General features: G+C 55.9%; 1 protein-coding gene across 5 annotated transcripts in view; it reads left to right on the top strand.

The window, feature by feature from the left end:
- AGPAT4 (1-acylglycerol-3-phosphate O-acyltransferase 4) overlaps nt 1-15,380 on the top strand; it is a 1,411,158-nt gene extending 1,395,778 nt beyond the window's left edge. For all 5 annotated transcript variants that reach the window (XM_070795610.1, XM_019967665.2, XM_070795613.1 and 2 more), the window contains 5 exons: nt 1,307-1,460; nt 5,192-5,294; nt 6,053-6,128; nt 12,841-13,039; nt 14,822-15,380. In XM_070795610.1, coding sequence (XP_070651711.1) covers nt 1,307-1,460; nt 5,192-5,294; nt 6,053-6,128; nt 12,841-13,039; nt 14,822-14,916 — 627 coding nt within the window. In that variant the 3' untranslated portion in view covers nt 14,917-15,380. The remainder of the gene's footprint in view (nt 1-1,306; nt 1,461-5,191; nt 5,295-6,052; nt 6,129-12,840; nt 13,040-14,821) is intronic.
- The last annotated feature ends 3,063 nt before the right edge of the window (nt 15,381-18,443 follow it).

Below are 18,443 nucleotides of genomic sequence, written 5' to 3'. Positions count from 1 at the left end.
GTCACACACTCTCTGGGCACCTGGGTCATACTTGCAGGGGCCTTGGTCACACTCACACTCTCAGGGTGCCTGACCACACTCACACACTTTTGGGGTGATCAGTCATACTCACACACACTTGGGGGCCTTGGTCTCACACACACACTTGGGGTGCCCCAGTAACACTCATACACCCTCAGGGGCCTTGGTCACACACACACTCGAGGTGCCCTGGTCACACACACACACTCAGGGGCCTTGTCACACTCACACACTCAGGGTGCCTGGTCACACTTAAACACACTCTGGGGCCTTGATCACACACACTTGGGGTGCCCCAATCACACTCACACATACTCAGGGGCCTTGGTCTCACACTCACACTCAGGGAGCCCCGGTCTCACACACACTCAAGGTGCTCCAGTCACACACGCACTCAGGGTACCATGGTCACACTCACACACACTTGGGGTGCCCCAGTCACACTCACACACTCAAGGGCCCTGGTCACACACACACTCATCCCTCTGCTTCCTGAGCCTCCTCAAACACAATCCCTCTCTCTTCGAAGCTCACAGACTTGAACACTATAGACGTGGGGGCCAGAGGTCATGCCCTGAGGGGAGGCAGGCTCAGCTGTCAGGCCACCACTGCCCTGGTCACTTCCTCAGGCTCCTGTGGGGCTGTGTGTGACTGTGGCGTGGCTGGGGGATGGTGCATATGACCTCCAGGCTGCATGTATGACCTTGGGGCTAAGCATGTGACCTTGGGCCTGAGCCTGTGACCTCGGGGCTGTGTGTGTGACCTCTGAGCTAAGCATGTGACCTCGGGACTGAGGGTGTGACCTCAGGGCTGAGCGTATGACCTCACAGCTATCTGAGTGGCCGCACGGACATGTGTGTGACCTCAGGGCTGTGTGTGTGAGCGTGTGACCTCAGGGCTGAGCATGTGACACTGGAGCTGAGCGTGTGACCGTGGTGCTGAGCATGTGACCGTGGTGCTGAGCATGTGACCTCACAGCTATCTGAGCAGCCACACGGATGTGTGTGTGACCTCGGGTCTGTGTGTGTGAGCGTGTGACCTGGGGGCTGAGCGTGTGACACTGGAGCTGAGCGTGTGACTGCGGGGCTGAGTGTGTGACCTCACAGCTATCTGAGCGGCCGCACGGATGTGTGTGTGACCTCGGGGCTGTGTGTGTGCGCATGTGACCTGGGGGCTGAGCGTGTGACACTGGAGCTGAGTGTGTGACCATGGGGCTGAGCATGTGACCTCACAGCTATCTGAGCAGCCACAGGGACGTCTGTAATGGCCGTCCTGTCCCCTTCAGTTCCTGATTCACTGCGAGGGCACACGGTTCACAGAGAAGAAACACCAGATCAGCATGCAGGTGGCCCAGGCCAAGGGGCTGCCCAGCCTCAAGCACCACCTGCTGCCTCGCACCAAGGGCTTCGCGGTGACCGTGAGGAGTTTGAGAAATGTAGGTAAGGATGACCCCGCGGGGCCCCCTGCAGCCAGGGAAAGGGACCCCCAGCACCCAGAGGGGAGCCAGGGACGGAGGCTGGCAGGTCACCCCTGGTTAGCCTGGGTCCAGGCTCCCGGCGTCGCACGAGTGGCCACAGCCCTTCACGACTGCACACACACCACTGTGAACACCGACCACGTGCCCAGACACCGTGCACCACGTGCACACGCGTGCACACCAGGCCAACCCTACCCTCTACTGCTCGGCGCCGGTACTGCAGGCTGCGGGCGGTGCTGGGTTCCCTGGGGGTCCCGCGCCAGGTCAGCCCAGGTTTCTGGGGTGGTTTTGCTTTGTGTGGCATTTCTTGCCCGTCTGTGGCACTAGCTGACCCCCTCCTCACCCCCAGACAATGATCTCTGTGGCCTTGTCGTCCGAGCCCTGGATGACTGTAGGTAAAGACGAGACGCGAGTAGCCACAAAGCCAGCTTGCTCCAGTCTCTGGTCTCCAGTTGAACCCTCCTCCCTTTGGGTTTGGAAACGCGAGTTTTTACCCTTTCCTGCCCTGTGGCTGCCCTGGAGGCCCCACTGCCTGTCCCTCATCTCTCGGGAGGCAGGATCTAGGGGATCTCCTCCCCTCCTTCACCCTAGTCCCACCCCACCCCACCCCGATGCTCCCCTGCACCCTCTCTGCACCCCCTGAATCCCAGCCACATCGCCCGGTGAGGCCAAGGCCCCCACCTCCTCCCAGGCCTGCATTAGGGATGGGGGTAGGGGGATGTAGGTGTGGACACTGCGGTGTTTCTCTGCCGTCCCCATGCCTCGGGGCGGGGGGAGCCCCCGGAGCTCTGTGATCACGCTGACCTGTCCCGTGGGGGGAACAGTGGCAACACTGACTCCAGCACGTGCGGGTCCCTGTGATCACGCTGACCTGTCCCGCGGGGGAACAGTGGCAACACTGACTCCAGCACGTGCGGGTCCTAAAGGTCTCGGACTCTGCTCCCGGCGACCCTGGCCCCTCCGCTGAGTCTTCCCTCGCTTCCCTCCTGCCCGCGGTCCCCACATTGCTCCTCACTGGCCCCCTGCTACCTGCATCACCGCCTCTAGTCCTCACATCACCCAGGCAACCCGCCATCACTCCAGGGAGAGGAAGGGACCACTGGTCCGGGACTCAGTAGCTCCCAGCACCGAGGACCTGCTGGAGGTGGCCCCTCTCCCCTTCCCTTTGGGAGCCGGGCCTCAGAGGGGCCCCAGCTGTCTGCCAGCACACCTGGTTTGCTCTGGTATCACCCCAAAGGCTAGAACCTCCCTGTCAGCTAGCTCCCTGTCGCTCCCTGGTGAAGTCCAGCAAGCAGCACAGGAATGCCTGGCCCTGCTCCATCTCGCAGACACACCTCCTGGCAGCTGCTCCATCCAGCAGGGTCAGGAGGCCTGGGGATGGGGCTGGCTCCTCCCCTCACCAGCTGTGGACCCCGGGGACAGGTCACCCCACCCCTCGGATCCTCCGTTTGCTCTTCTGTAAAACTTCTTAGGGTTATGAGCAGGCTTAAATGAGAAAATACACGTGGGTGACTCAGCATCAGGGCTGGCACGTCATAAACATCTCATTGAACGTTGGCTCTGACTCAGAGCCCTCTGCTGCCCGCTTCACCCCTCGCGGTCTCTTCCAGGTGGGGGTGTCGAGCCTCCGGTTCTGATTTTCCCTGCCTGGGGTGACCCATGAGACTCCCTGAGCTTTGCCTACAGGCGGAAGGGGCCAGGCTGCCCAGAGGCTGCCCCACTTCCCTGGATAGTAATAATGATGATGGGTGATGGCGGGGCACTTCTGACACCCAGCAACACAAGCATCTCACACACAGCATGACCGGAGTGTGTGCCCGCTGGACACAGCGAAGGAAACACGTTTTGATTTCCAATTCGCAGATGGGGAAGTTGGGGCTGAAGGATGGGGGAACTTATCCCAAGCGGCTCTAATGGTGGGCCATGGTCATACCCAGGCAGCCTGGCGGGCGGGGCCGAACCCTCGTGCTCCTGGGCTCTGCAGGCAGGTGTGTCTAGTGCCCGGCCCGGTTCTGTCACTTTAAGACCTAAGGTTTCTTTTCTGGAAAAGGAGGGAACCCTGCAGATTTAGGCTGTTCTCTGGGGGACCTCCTGGGGGCTGTCCCCTATGCTTGATTAATCGAAGGGACTCCCACCTCTGTGGCAAGCGTCAGGCTCCTATGTCAGAGCGGCCTGAAGAAAGGAGGTGTGTTTTGAAACCCTTGACCCAGCATGAACCCTCATACCCTGGGGCTCTGCAGCCTGAAGGATTTTCCTTCTGTGTCATTCGTTCTGTGCTTACAATGGCTGGGCGATGTACTCAACTGAGAAAGTTATTCTCTACCAGCCTTTCTCTTCCTGGGGTCGGGGGGACCTCTTCTCCCCGCCAGGGAGGACAGGGGAGTGGTCTTCTTGCTTGGGTTGGGGGTGGGAGGTGGGGACCTGCCTGCCCTCACCCCTTCAGGTCAGCGGGAGGGCCCTTGGCTAAGACCTGGTCCAGCTGCCGGAGCCCCCGCTGTGGCCCCAGGTGGTGGTTGGGCAGCCAATCAGAAGCAAACAGACAGACCACGTGACTTTCTGCCTGCCCATCAGCTGCTCTCTCTGTTGGTGGTAGTGCGGCTGTGCAGGGCTCTGGCTAAAGTCTACTGAGCACAGGGCGCTGGACCCTTTGGGAGGCGCTGACTTTCATCGTCCTGAGTCACCTCCGTTCTCCAGGAGAATGAGGCTCAGGGAGGCCGAGTGGACTGTCCAGGAGGAGGTCCCACAGCTGGGAACACGTGGTCCTGGGGCTCACACCCAGGCTGACTGCAAAATTCCTGCTCTCTTCACTGTCCGGTCCTATCTTACTGGCTGTGTAGGAAGGGCCATCAGTTGGCACTCCGTGTTTCCACCCTGCTCTCCCCTCACTGTTCCTTCGGGCATCCTCCCCCATCCAAGAAGCATTCATGAAGCCTGGGCCAGGCCCTGGGGCTGCAGCGGTGGGTGTCGACATAACTTCCATATTCGTTGTTCATCGTTCAGTCGCTTAGCCACGTGTCCGTCTCTTTACGACCCCATGGACGGCAGCAGGCCAGGCTTCCCTGTCCTTCACCATCGCCTGGAGTTTGCTCAGACACACGTGCACTGAGTCCGTGGTGCCATCCAACCATCTCACCCTCTGTTGTCCCATTTCAGTATGTTCACAGGTTAACTCACCATTGGGTAGACATTAAAATCACACAATCTTGTTTGTTTCCCAGCCATGTGTCAACTGACTACACCATATTTCAACTCCTTAGGAAGTCTCCAGTATCTTATTCTCATTTTATAACAATCATATTTTTCTAGGGGAAAAATGCCCATAGAATGGTTACACTGCCATGACTCAGAGACTTCCTTAGACAGTATTCTTTGGATTGCTTTATCTGTTAATATTTGTTTACATACCTGTTGTAGCACACCTAGATGGGTCATTGTAGCATTGCTTTAAATTGATATGACCTCAATAATAAGTGTTTTCTATTACCAAGTTATAGTGTGCTTTTATGATGATGGAACGTGATGTGTGTTCAATGTAGAGTGTTTGGACAATATAGTAAAGTGTGAAGAAGAAACCATAGTTCCTTCATTCCCAGATAATCAGCAATTTGATTCTTGTTTTCCAGTATGTATATTACAAACCGGAATTGGGTTCACACGCTATATACTGCCTTGTATCTGTTTTATTTTTTATAGTTTCAGCTGTATATGACTGTACACTCAATTTCAGAAACAATGAAAACCCAACACTGCTGGGAGTCCTCAATGGCAAGAAATATCACGCCGATTTATACGTTAGGTAAGTCGGCTCCATTTCCTTTCCAGAAAATGGAATGCCCATCCCAAAGCAAATAAGTCACAAATGACCCACAGACCTTCTCCCAGGGGACTGTGCCAATAATTTCGTGTCTGCAGTCGGCATTGAACGGAATGCGTTCACAGTCCTGTTTATATCGAGAGACTCATGCTCTGTTGTAAATAATTAGGTTAAAACTCTCTTCTCCCCAGCCACTGTCTGACTCTCTCTCATCAAAGAGCTCGGGTCTGAACAAATGAGAGACAGTATTTTACAGTCATTTTTGAGGCTGAGTGTGAGAGTTTATTTTATTGAACCCTTTTCTTGGGGGATATATCTGCTCCATAGAAATGGACACAGATACAAGCATTCTAGAACTTACAAAGGGACCTAGAAGCAAATGGAGACCACTTTAGCAGCATCTCACTTATGTGTTATAGTCCAGGCTAGGTAGTGTGGAGAGGCAGGCATCCTCCTGGACGGGTCTGGGTTGTTGAATGGGCCCTGGCCCATCCCCTGGTGGGCCGTGACTGCATCGGGCCTAAATTTCTCCAGTCCAAGAAGGGTGTGGGTTTCCCCTCCTTTGATCAATTGCATTACCCTCTCACTTGCACGCTATCCAGGCTGCCGAAATAGAAGCTGAAAGGTGTTAGTTTGAACTAACACCTTTAGTTATGTTAGTTTGAACGTTGTTAGTTTGAACCGGTGTTCGGGGCACTTGCCGTGGGCCTCCCCTCTGCTAGCCACTCTCTGCCTTGCAGGCGGATTCCTCTAGAAGAAGTCCCGGAGGAGGAGGACAAGTGTGCGGCCTGGCTGCACAAACTCTACCAGGAGAAGGTCAGTGCTGGGGGCCAGCTCCGCGCCGTCCAAAGCTCCCTTCCAAGCAGCAGCTGTGGGTGCTGGGGCCTTTGGGAGTTTATAGAGGCGGCTGAACCTTTCTTGTGGGGGAGACTTCATGCTCCGGATAACAACCACCCCAGATAATAATAGTCAGTAGGGGCTAACACTCTACTTGGCAACAGGGAAAAGCAAAAAAGCGAAAGCGAAGTTGCTCAGTTGTGTCCGACTCTTTGCCACCCCATGGACTGTAGACTACGATGTTCCTCCGTCCGTGGGATTCTCCAGGCAAGAACACTGGAGTGGGTTACCGGTTCCTTCTCCAGGGGATCTTCCCGACCCAGGGATCGAACCCGGGTCTCCAGCGTTGCAAGCAGACGATTTTACCATCTGAGCCACCAGGGAAGCTCAGGCAACAGGGAAAAGAACTTGCAAAATACTTTTAAAAGTGGGCTTCAGAGAAAGAATGGAACTATGTTACGGGTATAGTGGACAAAAAAAAAAAGGGTCCAGGAGCTCTTGTCCATTTTCCTGCCACTGGTCCCAGGGCAGAATATTCTTGAGGGTACGGGTGTTCTCTACAGCAGCCATGGCTGAGTCCATAGTTAGGTAGCGTGTCTGGTCCCAAAACATCACCAGCATAAGCAGGACAAAGGCCCACAAGGTTCAGCCAGGCCAGGTTTGAACTGTGCCGTGCCCACCCCATTACCCCTGCCCAGCCCCCGGCCGCCTGTCTGTGTCCAGCCCGCCGCCTCCCCCCACCCCCCCCAACAGCATCTCTGATCCCCCCATTCTCTCTCTGTCCTCTTAGCAAGGCCTCATCTTTCAGTGGTTTCCCCCCACACAGACATGCACAGGGCAGAGGGAAACTTAATCACTATTGCACCGACTGCTCGCTCTTAGGCAGGAGAAGTTTAGCCTCCACCTGGTGAGGGAAGCATTTTCAGGCACAGGAAAACGTCTTTTTGAATCCATCATCCATTTGGAACCCAAACCAGTTCGTTATCTAGAATCAGATACATTCCATAGGCCTCTGATTTCCTTTCACCAAAGTCTATGAATACGGGCTGGCTAATGTTCACGTTTTTTCCGCCCCACGGCTTAAGAGATGGTCACACAGAGCTTTAAGGGGGCCTGCGCTTCACTGAACAAGAATTTTAATCCTACCTTTGAGAATGTGTTAGGATTTCGGTCTAAAAGACTCCCAAATCTCCACCATCAGATGAAAGAGATGCTCTTAGAAATGTGCTCGGTTTTTGGAATCCAGATCCCGGCGCTATATTCTCATGGCAGAAGTCGCGTCTGTGTTCCTAAGGACAAGCTTTTCCAGCAATGACTGTAGACACCCTCTCTCCGAGCTGCCTTTAGTCTCCTTTCGGGGGCATTTACAGCAGACCTGTCTGTTCTCTCACGAACACTTAGGAGAGACTGGTTTGCCTGCCCCCAGAGCATGGAATTGCAGACTCCTGGGCCTCAGCCTCGGAGTCTTAGGGGCTTTGAGGGAGAACCAGAAACATGTGTTTCTGGGATGCTGTTGGCGATGTCGATGGGCTGAGGGCCCAAGGGTGGAAACGCACTGCCTGACGCTTGTCAGCAGCGAGATGCTGAGTTTCCAACGTGCTGGCACCAGGCCTGGGCCCAAACAGAGGAACACAGGACAGCAGAAGCCCCTTCCCGCGGGTCTCCTGCACGAGGCAGCATTTTCCTTGTGCTGTTTTCTGCTTTAGTCATTTCAGTTCAGTTCAGTCGCTCAGTCGTATCCAACTCTTTGCGACCTCATGAACCACAGCACGCCAGGCCTCCCTGTCCATCACCAACTCCCAGAGTCTCAAACTCATGTCCATCGAGTAGGTGATGCCATCCAACCATCTCATCCTCTGTCATCCCCTTCTCCTCCTGCCCTCAATCTTTCCCAGCATCAGGGTCTTTTCCAATGAGTCAGCTCTTCGCATGAGGTGGCCAAAGTATTGGAGTTTCAGCTTCAACATCATTCCTTCCAATGAAGTCTGAGGACTGATCTCCTTTAGGAGTGACTGGTTGGATCTCCTTGCAGTCCAAGGGACTCTCAAGAGTTCTCCAACACCACAGTTCAAAAGCATCAATTCTTTGGTGCTCAGCTTTCTTCACAGTCCAACTCTCACATCCATACATGACCACTGGAAAAACCATAGCCTTGGCTAGACGGACCTTCGTTGGCAAAGTAATGTCTCTGCTTTTTAATATGCTGTCTAGGTTGGTCATAACTTTCCTTCCAAAGAGTAAGTGTCTTTTAATTTCATGGCTGCAATCACCATCTGCAGTGATTTTGGAGCCCCCAGAAATAAAGTCAGCCACTGTTTCCCCATCTACTTGCCATGAAGTGATGGGACCAGATGCCATGATCTTAGTTTTCTGAATGTTTAGCTTTAAGCCAGCTTTTTTACTCTCCTCTTTCACTTTCATCAAGAGGCTCTTAAGTTGTTCTTCACTTTCTGTCATAAGGGCGGTGTCATTTAGTGGTAGAAAAAACCCTGAAATTTGTGCTAAGAAAAGGCCTCAGAGCTGAATCCTTTCATAAAGAGCCACACACACAAACCTACAAACATGGCCTCCAAACCCCATTGAAGCAAAGCAGGTGTTTCTCCACCGGCAACAGACGTTCGCCTGTCTTTGTGCAAAGCGAGTCCACCGGGCTTTCCTCGGAGGCCCCCTTTTCTTCTTATGGTCTTGGATCCCCCTCCAAACTGTTTAGCATGAAGTGACGGTGCTCAGTTTGGAAGAAGTTCTCGAAAGGAGCATCTAGGTCAGAGCTCTCGAGCTCGTGATGAGGAAAGTAAGGTCCAGAAGACAAGGGAACAGCAGGCATCTTCCAGCTCATTCATCAAAGCCAGAGGCTGGGGGGCCGGGGACTGCCCCCACAAAGGCCTGGGACTGCAGCCCGTCTCCGGGGCGGTGAGCAGACCTTTGAGGCTGCCCTTTTCCCTTGAGGGCCAACCACTGACCAGTGAGAGAAGGTGGTCAGCGGTGCCTCCACGAGGAAACGTGATCGAACTTCTGTGGTTTCCGCGTCAGCCTCGTTTTCTCAGGAGCCTGCGTGGGTCTGGGGCTTGACATGCTTAAAATCTCGGTGGCCCACCACGTGGGGCCAAGGGGTGGGGACTTCTTTTTACCCTCACGTTTCCAGTGGACGGTGTCAAAAGACAATTCTGTTGACTCCAGGCTTGGGGTTTTAGGGGTGCAGCTCTCAGACTTAACAAAAAACGAAGGGGGCGGGCAGCCACGGACTCTGGGCCAACACTTTGTTCCAGCAGGGACGCCAATAAAAAGGAAGCTGCTTTTGCCATTTCAGCATTCTCTAAAACAGGAAGGTATCAGCTGTGCGAACAGGGCCATCCTTTAAGTGGGACAGATCTCACAGTTAGAAAACATACAGTGTGTCTTACATGTCAGCATTTGGGACACCCCACCCCGGCTGGGGGTTGGGGGTGGCACCAGCTTTGAGAGGCATTAACCACCCTGGACTACTCTCCTTGGCGACCCACGGCTGGCTCCCAAGTGAACGCCACCATTTACCCGTGATGCTAGACCCTTCGCTCCCCAGAGCCTTCAGGGTTTCTCATTTGTGTGGTTTGTAACTTTTCATCTCTAATTGAAAGTGCTTCTCTGGGTTATAGTTTGAAGTTTGTGGAAAGGATTAGCAGTTTGCCATTCATGGTGCTTCCCGGGTGGTTCAGTGGTAAAGAATTTGCCTGCAACGCAGGAGCCATGGGTTCGATCCCTGGGTCTAGGAAGATCCCCTAGAGAAGGGAATAGCTACCCACTCCAGTATTCTTGCCTGGGAGATCCCATGGACAGAGGAGACCAGTGGGCTAGAGTCTCTGGGGATGCAGAGAGTCGGACACGACTGAGCGACTAAACAACAGCTGTGCCAATTAAGGCACGGGCGAAGGAGGCAACGCTGTGAGGGCCTCTGTGGGTGTTCTCCGGGTCCCCGAGGCCAAGGGCAGTCTGAGTCGGTGCAGAGCTGGGGGCACAGGGCAGGGAGCCGGCGGGAGGGGCTGTGTCTGGAGCACTGGCCTTCGGGAACTGGAATTACGTGGTTTTCAAGCTGCCGCTGGGTGTTCCACTGTCACAGAGGGCGTCACTCCTAGGAAGGGTGGCAGGCCTGGCCCCACAGCACCATCCTCTGCAAACGCCACTTTCCCTGGCCTGAGCCCTGGCTGGCGCCTGGGGGAGCTGTTCCCAGAAGCCTCCCCCCACCCACCCCCCAGCCCTCTGCGTCCCACTTTCTTTTTCCTCCCCTTTTCCTCCCTTTCTACCCCAGGGTCATAAGAGAAAATTTCTTTTGCCGAGTGAACGCTGGCAAGGCCCGCTTAGTCCAACTGTATGTGGGCGCCCAGCCTCCATGCCCTCCTGGCCCGTGCATTGGTGGCAGCTGCTCTCAGTGTAGCCTTGGGGCCCTTGTCCTCCGCCAGCAGGCTCTCCTGCTCCTACAGACTTTGGGGTTGATGTTTCTTTCTAGGAATCAGCTCCCACTTCCGGTGTATAATGTGCCAGAGGATGATAAGACTCGGAGACCAAAAATGGAGGCACCATTAACCGTTTCCTCCCTGCTGGGTGGACTTTATTACAAAAGAAATAACACAGCCCAGAGAGGGCTGCGGAGCTGACGTCTGGCCCCGAGCCAGGCATCCGCGTCCTACCTGACATGGTCACAGGGACACAGCCCGGGAGGCTGGCGGGAGTCACAGGGACACGGGAACAGTGGGGTCTTGGGTGAGGTTTGGTTTTCTAATTGAACCAGAGGAAAAAACTCTGAATATGAATTCTGAATCTTGCTGACTCCTAAGAAAGGGAGTGCCTTCTCCTCTTGTTAGAGGTACACAGGAAAAAATCCTGGCTTAGTAGGTGTCTTAGTGGAAATGAGAAGGAAAAGGCATCCCCGGTTCCCCACTGTGACATCACAGTGCATGCTAAGGTGCTCAGTCGTGTCCGACTCTGCCACCCCATGGACTGTGCCCTGCCGGGCTCCTGTGTCCATGGGATTCTCCAGGCAAGAGTGGGTTGCCATGCCCTTCTCCAGGGGATCTTCCCAACCCAGGGATCTTACCCAACGCTCTTACATCTCCTGCCTGGGCAGGCGGGTTCTTTACCGTTAGTGCCACCAGGGAAGCCCAACATTATTACAATAGAAAAGCACTGTTAAGGCTATTTAAGGAAAAAATTCGAGAAAAGGAAACTCGCCCATTTTTTAAAAGGGTGAATTTTATGATATGTAAATGTACCCCAGTAAAGCTTTTGCTTTTCTTTTTGAAGGCACAGAAGTACCATCTCCTGTCTTAGTCCAGGCAGGCCTCTAAAACAAAGTGCCAGAGGCTGGGTGGCTTGTAAACAGCAGAAACTTCTTCCCCACAGTTCTGGAGGTTGGATGTTGAGTTCAGGATGAGGGCGCCCACGTGGGCGGACTCTGGTCCCAGCCGACGTCCACGTTGCTGCGTCCTTACGGTTGAGGGGTGAGACGGCTCTCTGGGGGTCTCTTTCATAATCGCATTCACGGGGACTCCACTCTCATGACCTGTAACACCCTGCAAGGCCCCTCCTTCTCATACCTTCATCTTGAGGTTAAGATTTCAGCATGGAATTCAGGGAGACAGGCGCAGACTTCCAGCCCACTGCAGCCTTGTTACCAGGCTTCACCGCGATGAGAAAAACCACCCAATTCTGGCAAGAAGTGGAACCAGAGGCCCTGGCAAGTTAGGTACCATCCTGTGGGGCATCCACACGTCACTGTCACTTCCAAGGAAGTCCTCCGCTTAGCGGACTGGCTGTGGCTCCCTCACCTCCTTTGTTCATTGGTGCTGGGTCTGCCTTGCTGTGCTACTGCGCACGGCCTCTCCTGCTGCAAGCCGGAGAGCTGCTCTTTATTGTGATGTGTGGGCTTCTCACCGCGGTGGCTTCTCCTGTGAGGCAGGGGCCTTAGGGCGCACAGGCTTCAAGAGTGGCTGCACATGGCTTGGTTGTTCAGTGGCCTGTGGCATCTTCCCAGGCCGGGGGTCAAATTCATGCATTGGCAGGGAGGCCCCTATCCGCTGTGCCACCGGAGAAGCCCTCCTTTACCTCTTGCGGGTGGGACACTCCACACACGGTCCAGTCTATTTACAATTGCTTGATCATGTGCTTTTCTTGAGACCCTCCTGACTTGCCCCCACCCTCCAGGAGACCCAGGAGGGAAGTTGAGGAGGGGCAGGAGTTTGGGGGGGCGGGCAGGAGCTGCCATGCAGAGCCCCTGAACTGCCCAAGAAGGGCCAGAGGCTCTCCTTCCAAAGCGGCCCATCTGAGGATTCATTCGGAACATGGCATCATCCAGTACATCTTGGTTGGGGAAGAAGACGAGTATGGCCAACTTTAGACATCTCTTTCTCAAGTGGATAAAAGTTTAGCACTTAATTTTGGTTTAGCATCAAAATTCAGCACTTAAGGTAGAGGGTTCGGGTGCATGGAAGCTCATTTCTCCAGAAAACTCAACTGCCTGGAGAACTGGGCCATAATGGGTGAGCCGGCCGTCTGGACCACTGATGCGCTTTGTTGGGCGAGCGCCCTGTCGGCCCTGGGATACTGTTAGGGTATTTGGGTTGAGCTGGGGAGACTCCTGTGGTCTTGCCTGGGCTGGGGAGGGTGGGACCCAGCGGGCCTGGGTTGGGGTGGCCGGCAATCAGCAGCCCTGTGCCCACAGGACGCCTTCCAGGAGGAGTACTCCCGCACGGGCACCTTCCCCGAGACACCCGTGGTGCCCCCGCGGCGGCCCTGGACGCTTGTCAACTGGCTCTTCTGGGCCTCGATGCTCCTCTACCCCTTCTTTCGCTTCGTCGTCAACATGGTCAGCAGCGGCTCCTCCCTGACGCTTGCCAGCTTTGTTCTCGTCTTCTTTGTGGGTGAGTCCGGGCTGCCGGGGCCAGGGCCGGGGCCGGGTGGGAGCCTCTGGGGGCAGGGGAGGACGAGGCCCTGGAAGAGGGGAGCACCCCGATCAGAGTCCTGAATCCCGGGGTTGGAGGACTGCCTTGCCCCCTCCCGGTGCATGCACAGGGCCCTGTGCACACAGGGAGCCAGCCCCTCCAGGGACGAGCTCCCGGCCTCTGCAGAGGGCTTGTGTCACAATCGCTTCCTCCTCACCTGCAATAAAACCATTTCCTGGGTCCCAGCAGGAGGCGACAGAGGCTCTTTGCCATTCAGAGCAGGTCAGGACCTTTTTGGGGGAAGTCAGCGTGGGTGCTTCTCCTTGGCTGGCTGCCGCGTGGAGATGGTCAGCTCAGTCCTTTGGCTCATCACTACGGGGTTTGACCCGGGCGTCGTTTCAGAGGACTGCCGTTTCTCCATGGCCCATGCTTCCCTGGATACTGCTGCTTTTTGATGGCAGGGGCAGCCAGTTCCCGCTACACAGGCCGGGTCTGGCCTGGCTGGCCGTGTGTCTGGGGGCGGGGGGTGGGGGTGGGATGGGGTCGGGGTGAGCTGTGGTCTCCAGGCCCCACCGGAGGGGATGGGTCCCGCCTTGCACAGCAGCAGCAGGAAGGCAGCGCCCTCTGGAAGAGGCTGGGGCTCCCCGCAGGTGACGGCTGGAGACACAGGGCGCCTCCAGCTTTTGAGGAACCGACTACTCTCTCCCCAGACCTCAGCACCCTTGAGCCCTCATCTTGCCTCCCACTTCCCTGAATCACTGTTTCTTGGTCCTCTCACAAAGCCTTTTCACCTCTGGAGTCAGGTTCGCTCCACAACGCCATCAACTCCGCAGCACAAAGTTCTAATACTGGGGTAGGGGGCTGATGTTCGGAGCTGGCCCCAGGCTGAAGGCAGCCCGTTATAATGGACCCACGGGCTCCATGAGCCTCGTGGGCTGGGTGGACCCCTGTCCTCGTCGCGTCCCTGGTCTGACAGTTCATAGCCAGGATGCTGAGGCTCTGGAAACTCATGCATCGCGACTCGGGAGGTTTTGGCCACTCCTCCTCCATCCACTTTTTCACGCCTACTGCAAACAGACTGTGCAGTCAGGCTGTGATGGGTGCCGGGCTCATCAAGGGGATGGAGGTAGACGTGGTCCCCGCACCCAAGGAGCTCACCACGTCTGTCCTCTCTGGAGGGAGCGTGTAAACCACAGCTCCTGCCTCCGTATCCTGTTTTTTAGCCTCTTGGTGGTTAAACTGGGCTCTTGCGTACATCCTACACTTCTTATCTCTTTGGGCCAAATCCCGCTGTCGGAGAAAAGGCAGGCAGGGACGCGGCTTGTCTGCTGCTCTGAAACTCGCACAAGAAGCTGTGTTGAGACAGGCTGGAAACTAAAATAGCTATTTGTCCAGGAACGCGCTTCCTTACGCTTTGCTGAAGGGTGCCTGTAAGCTGCTGCGCCGTATTCACCGAAGAACCGTTTGTCCTAGGGAGGGGCACCGGGACATACAGCTTAGCACATTCCGCTCACCTCCACTGTCCAAGGACTGAAACTCACCACACAGAACAGCCTGGCTCTGTTCTAACATCTCTCAAGCCAGTTAGAACCCTGGCCCCATGCTCAAGGGTAGCTGTGAGGCAGGGATGGTGAAAAGCACCCCAGACCACCCAGCTCTCAGCTGATGCTTGAGGTTCACAGAGCTCCCCCACTTTATTCCGTCAGGCAGGGCCCACCGGAGTCCCCACAGGCCTCTGACTTGCCCTTCCTGTTTCCGCAGCTTCCATGGGGGTCCGATGGATGATAGGCGTCACGGAAATTGACAAGGGCTCTGCCTACGGCAACATGGACAGCAAGCAGAAACATAGCGACTGACCCGGGATGTGTCACCACCTGAAGGGGACCTTGGGGGGAATGGTGGACGCCGCCATCACCCTGGGCGGGACCCAGTGATGAAGCTAGGGGAGCCCCTGCTGGGGAGGCAGGGGCTGCAGTCTCAGCGTCAGGTGGGGAGGAGGATGTACTTAAATCTTTCCCCCAGCACGCTTTAGTGGGCTTCGGGTCTCGTTCTTTCCGTGTGTGAGTCTGTGTGAGTGCGTGTATGTGTGTGTTAAGAACATATGTGAGAATGAGGTATGCTGAGTGGGATCATTGCGAGGGTATCTGAGGTGCGGGGGGAGGGCAGAAATGGGGACCTCGGAGGGTGGGGGGTTCCCTGCCATCCTTTGGTGCTGAGTTTTCTGTTAACCCTGGCTCGCTACAGAGTGAAAGACACTTTGGTAAGATGACTAAATTATGCCTCCAAAAAAACAAACAAAAATTAAACTGTTGGGCTTCTCTCTGGTGTGTGCACACAGTGCTGCCCTCCTTCCCTTCAGACCCCCCTTCCTGTATTTTGGAGTTCTGGACCGCAGAGCGCTCCCGAGCAAGGAGCTGGGAGCTGGGGGTGTGGAGGGCAGGCCAGGTGGCTGGAGGAGGTGGGTTCCCGGTGGCGGGAGCTTGTGAGACTCTGTGTGGAGACAGCAGGTGCCAGGAGGCTAGCCGGGCACACGTGTGGGGCCCAGGGACGCCCCAGAGGCAGCCCTGGTTCCCTGGGCCACCCTGAGGTGCAGTCCATCCAGCCTGAGTTGTGACGATGCACCCACTCCCTAAAGACCCTCCTCGAGGAGCAGACTCGTCTTGAACACTGAGATGACGGCTGGCAGTCCTGCAGGGATGTGAGAGATGGCTTGGCGTCCTCTGTTTATCCGCGTAGCAAGCAGACATTGGGTCCCCTAAAGCAGTGCAGGCTCATTTTTACTAGAGGGCCGTACACAGGAGCCCAGGTGCCCCTCTGTACAGGCTTGGACTCAGCGGCCGTGGGTACCCGGTCCCCGCCCCCCTCCTCGCTTCTGCTTTCCTTCTGGAAGCGCAGATTCCCCTGACTGGGAGGACCTTTCCTCTGTGGCACCTAAGGCCGCATTTGGAGTAACAGTCTGCGTACAGGGCTCCAGCAGACAGCTGCCAGCCGTCAGACGCCAGGTGCAAAAGAAGAGCGGAGAAAAGCAGTGATATTTCCAGAGGAGGACGATGCGAAACCCGACGCTACGTGACCTCAGGCTGAGACGCCGCCCCCGGCACCAGGTCCCCCAGATGCATGCACGGAGCGGGGGAAGGGCCGCTCCATGCCGCCCGGTCCTTCCTGCTGGTCTGCTGAAACTCTTTAACGGGATGAGCTGTCCCGTATAGACGGTGGCCAGATGCTCTGTAAAGGCTTACTCTGTTCTGAATCCCGTCCTGGGTTCGCTCTTAAGTCACAGAGTGCTCACCGGGCACAAGGGACGTTGCAAGAGGGTTTAAGAGGCGCTTTCTGCTTAAGGGAGGGCGGGGCACCACTGAGTCAAGACCGCAGAGGTGAAAAGGGGACACTGGTGTGGTCGTGGGAAGGGAGGGTCCATGAGGCCATCAGGGTTGGCTCTTCCTGCTGTCCCGCAGGAGACCCCCGAGCCTTTCCCGCCCTGCGTCAGGCCACGCGCGGGGGTCGCAAGTGCAGCCTCCTCCAGGAGCCGAGATGCTCAGGCATGCACCTGCCACCCCCCACCTGGACCGGGCGGTCTTGCCCCCGGCCCTCCCAGCACCCTGGGAGACAAAGGAGAGCCGTTAAGGAACACCAGCCACCCTCCAGGCTGCACAGCTCAAACCCTGCAGCTCTTTCGCTCCAAAACCCTGTTTTCCCAACTGGAAAATGGGGGTGATAACACCCACCTCTTGGGTCGCCTCAAGAGTGAAATGAGGCCATACATGTGAACACACTTTAAGAACCCCACAGCACTGAACAAATAAGGATTAGAACAATTAGAAAGTTGCCTCCATGCTGCTGTGTCTCAACAAAATGCTCAGAAATTACCTTGGGGTGTCCAAAAACGTGTCATTTTTCTGTCATCTTCCCGTTCAGTAGCAGTAATCTGAGTCCTAATAGCGTTCACCCACGCCTTCTGCCTGGAACGTGAAAGGGACCCACAGGCATTTAACGTTCTCCTGAACTCGTCTCTGGGACCAAACACAAGACAACGAGCAAACGAACAAGGCTGCGGACAGCGCAGACCTCAGGGTCCGGGTCAGGGGAGGGCGGCAGAACATCCTCCCAGGGAAGGACCGACGGGCGCTCCTTCTGACACTGCCGCAGGACCAGAGTGTGCGGAGCCGGCAGGGACCCTGAACGGCGCTTCAGAGGCTCACTCTTCTGTGAGAGGGCATTCTGTCTGGCAGGACGGGGACCTGGCTATTCCTCCTCTCCGGTCCCGTGATGGCAGAGACAGCCACGGAGAAACGCATCACCCCTTCCCCAGTCCCGTAACCTGCGTTCAGGGTCTCCCAGATGCCACGGCCTCTTCAGCAGGGAGCGGTGCTGGTTCCCAGGGCGTCACTTTTCTAAGAACTAAAAACCTGTGGGTGTGAAGCCACCCCTCTCCCCAAGCAGTGGAGGACGGAGTACAGGGTCACATCCTGTCTGACGTCTCCGTGGCGGCTGAGGTCGGCCTTGCTCAGCCTGCTCTGAGACCCGACGTGGAAGAGAAAATGCCAAGTTCGCTTCACGCTGGGTTGGTGCAGGGTCCTCCCGGGTGTTAGGAGCCACGTCCTAGGCCTGCAGCTTTGAGGCAGGGGGCACTGAATGCCCTTCTTCCAGGAAACCAAGCCCACAAAGGGACTTGATTTAAAAACCACCAAGCTTGTGAGATGAGTTTAAGGGAAGTGGACCATTCTGTGACTGACGTGGAGAAAGCGTGGATGCACGTTCTGAGCTGGCCGATACCTCTTTACCGTTCGTTGAGGAAACACAGTTTGCCTTTTTCGTACGATCACATGGCGGTACTGGAATGTCCTTCTCTAAAGAGAGCCGAGTAAAAGCGGCTAAAGATATTTAAAGATTTTTAGATGTGCTTTTCTAATAGACACTAAATGGATCTGAAAGACAACGCTTGAGATGTACAGTCCAGCAACTGTCCAGCCGCAATGTAGAAACAGCTGTGACAGACACAGACAGGGCCCCAGCGGTTTCTGGTTTTCCTCCTAGAGAAGCGGAGCAGCGTCCTGGCTGGTCCCCAAGCCAAACAGATGAGGCTTTTCAGAGACTTTAAGAACTCACTTGTAACTGTGGATGGACATGGGAAGGCAGACTGGAGGGACCCGTTCCCCACTCACAAGAGGAGGTTCCATCCAGCGTTTGTCCGTCGCGCTGCTGGGTCTGAGTGGGAGGAGCGCGTCCTCTGGGGTCCTGCGGGGGCTGCGGTTCCACCTGCAGCTGCCGACCTCCCCTCCTGCTCTGGGGATGCTCAGGAGGGCGGCCGCTGGCGTGACTGTCCCGCTGAGTGCGTGCGGGTCACTCAGGCTGACCTGTTCCGTGTCAGTGTCACCTCCTTCAG

The sequence above is a fragment of the Bos indicus genome, chromosome 9 (genome assembly GCF_029378745.1).
Source record: "Bos indicus isolate NIAB-ARS_2022 breed Sahiwal x Tharparkar chromosome 9, NIAB-ARS_B.indTharparkar_mat_pri_1.0, whole genome shotgun sequence".
Lineage (NCBI taxonomy): Eukaryota > Metazoa > Chordata > Mammalia > Artiodactyla > Bovidae > Bos > Bos indicus.
This window is presented reverse-complemented; position numbering and strand designations above follow the sequence as displayed.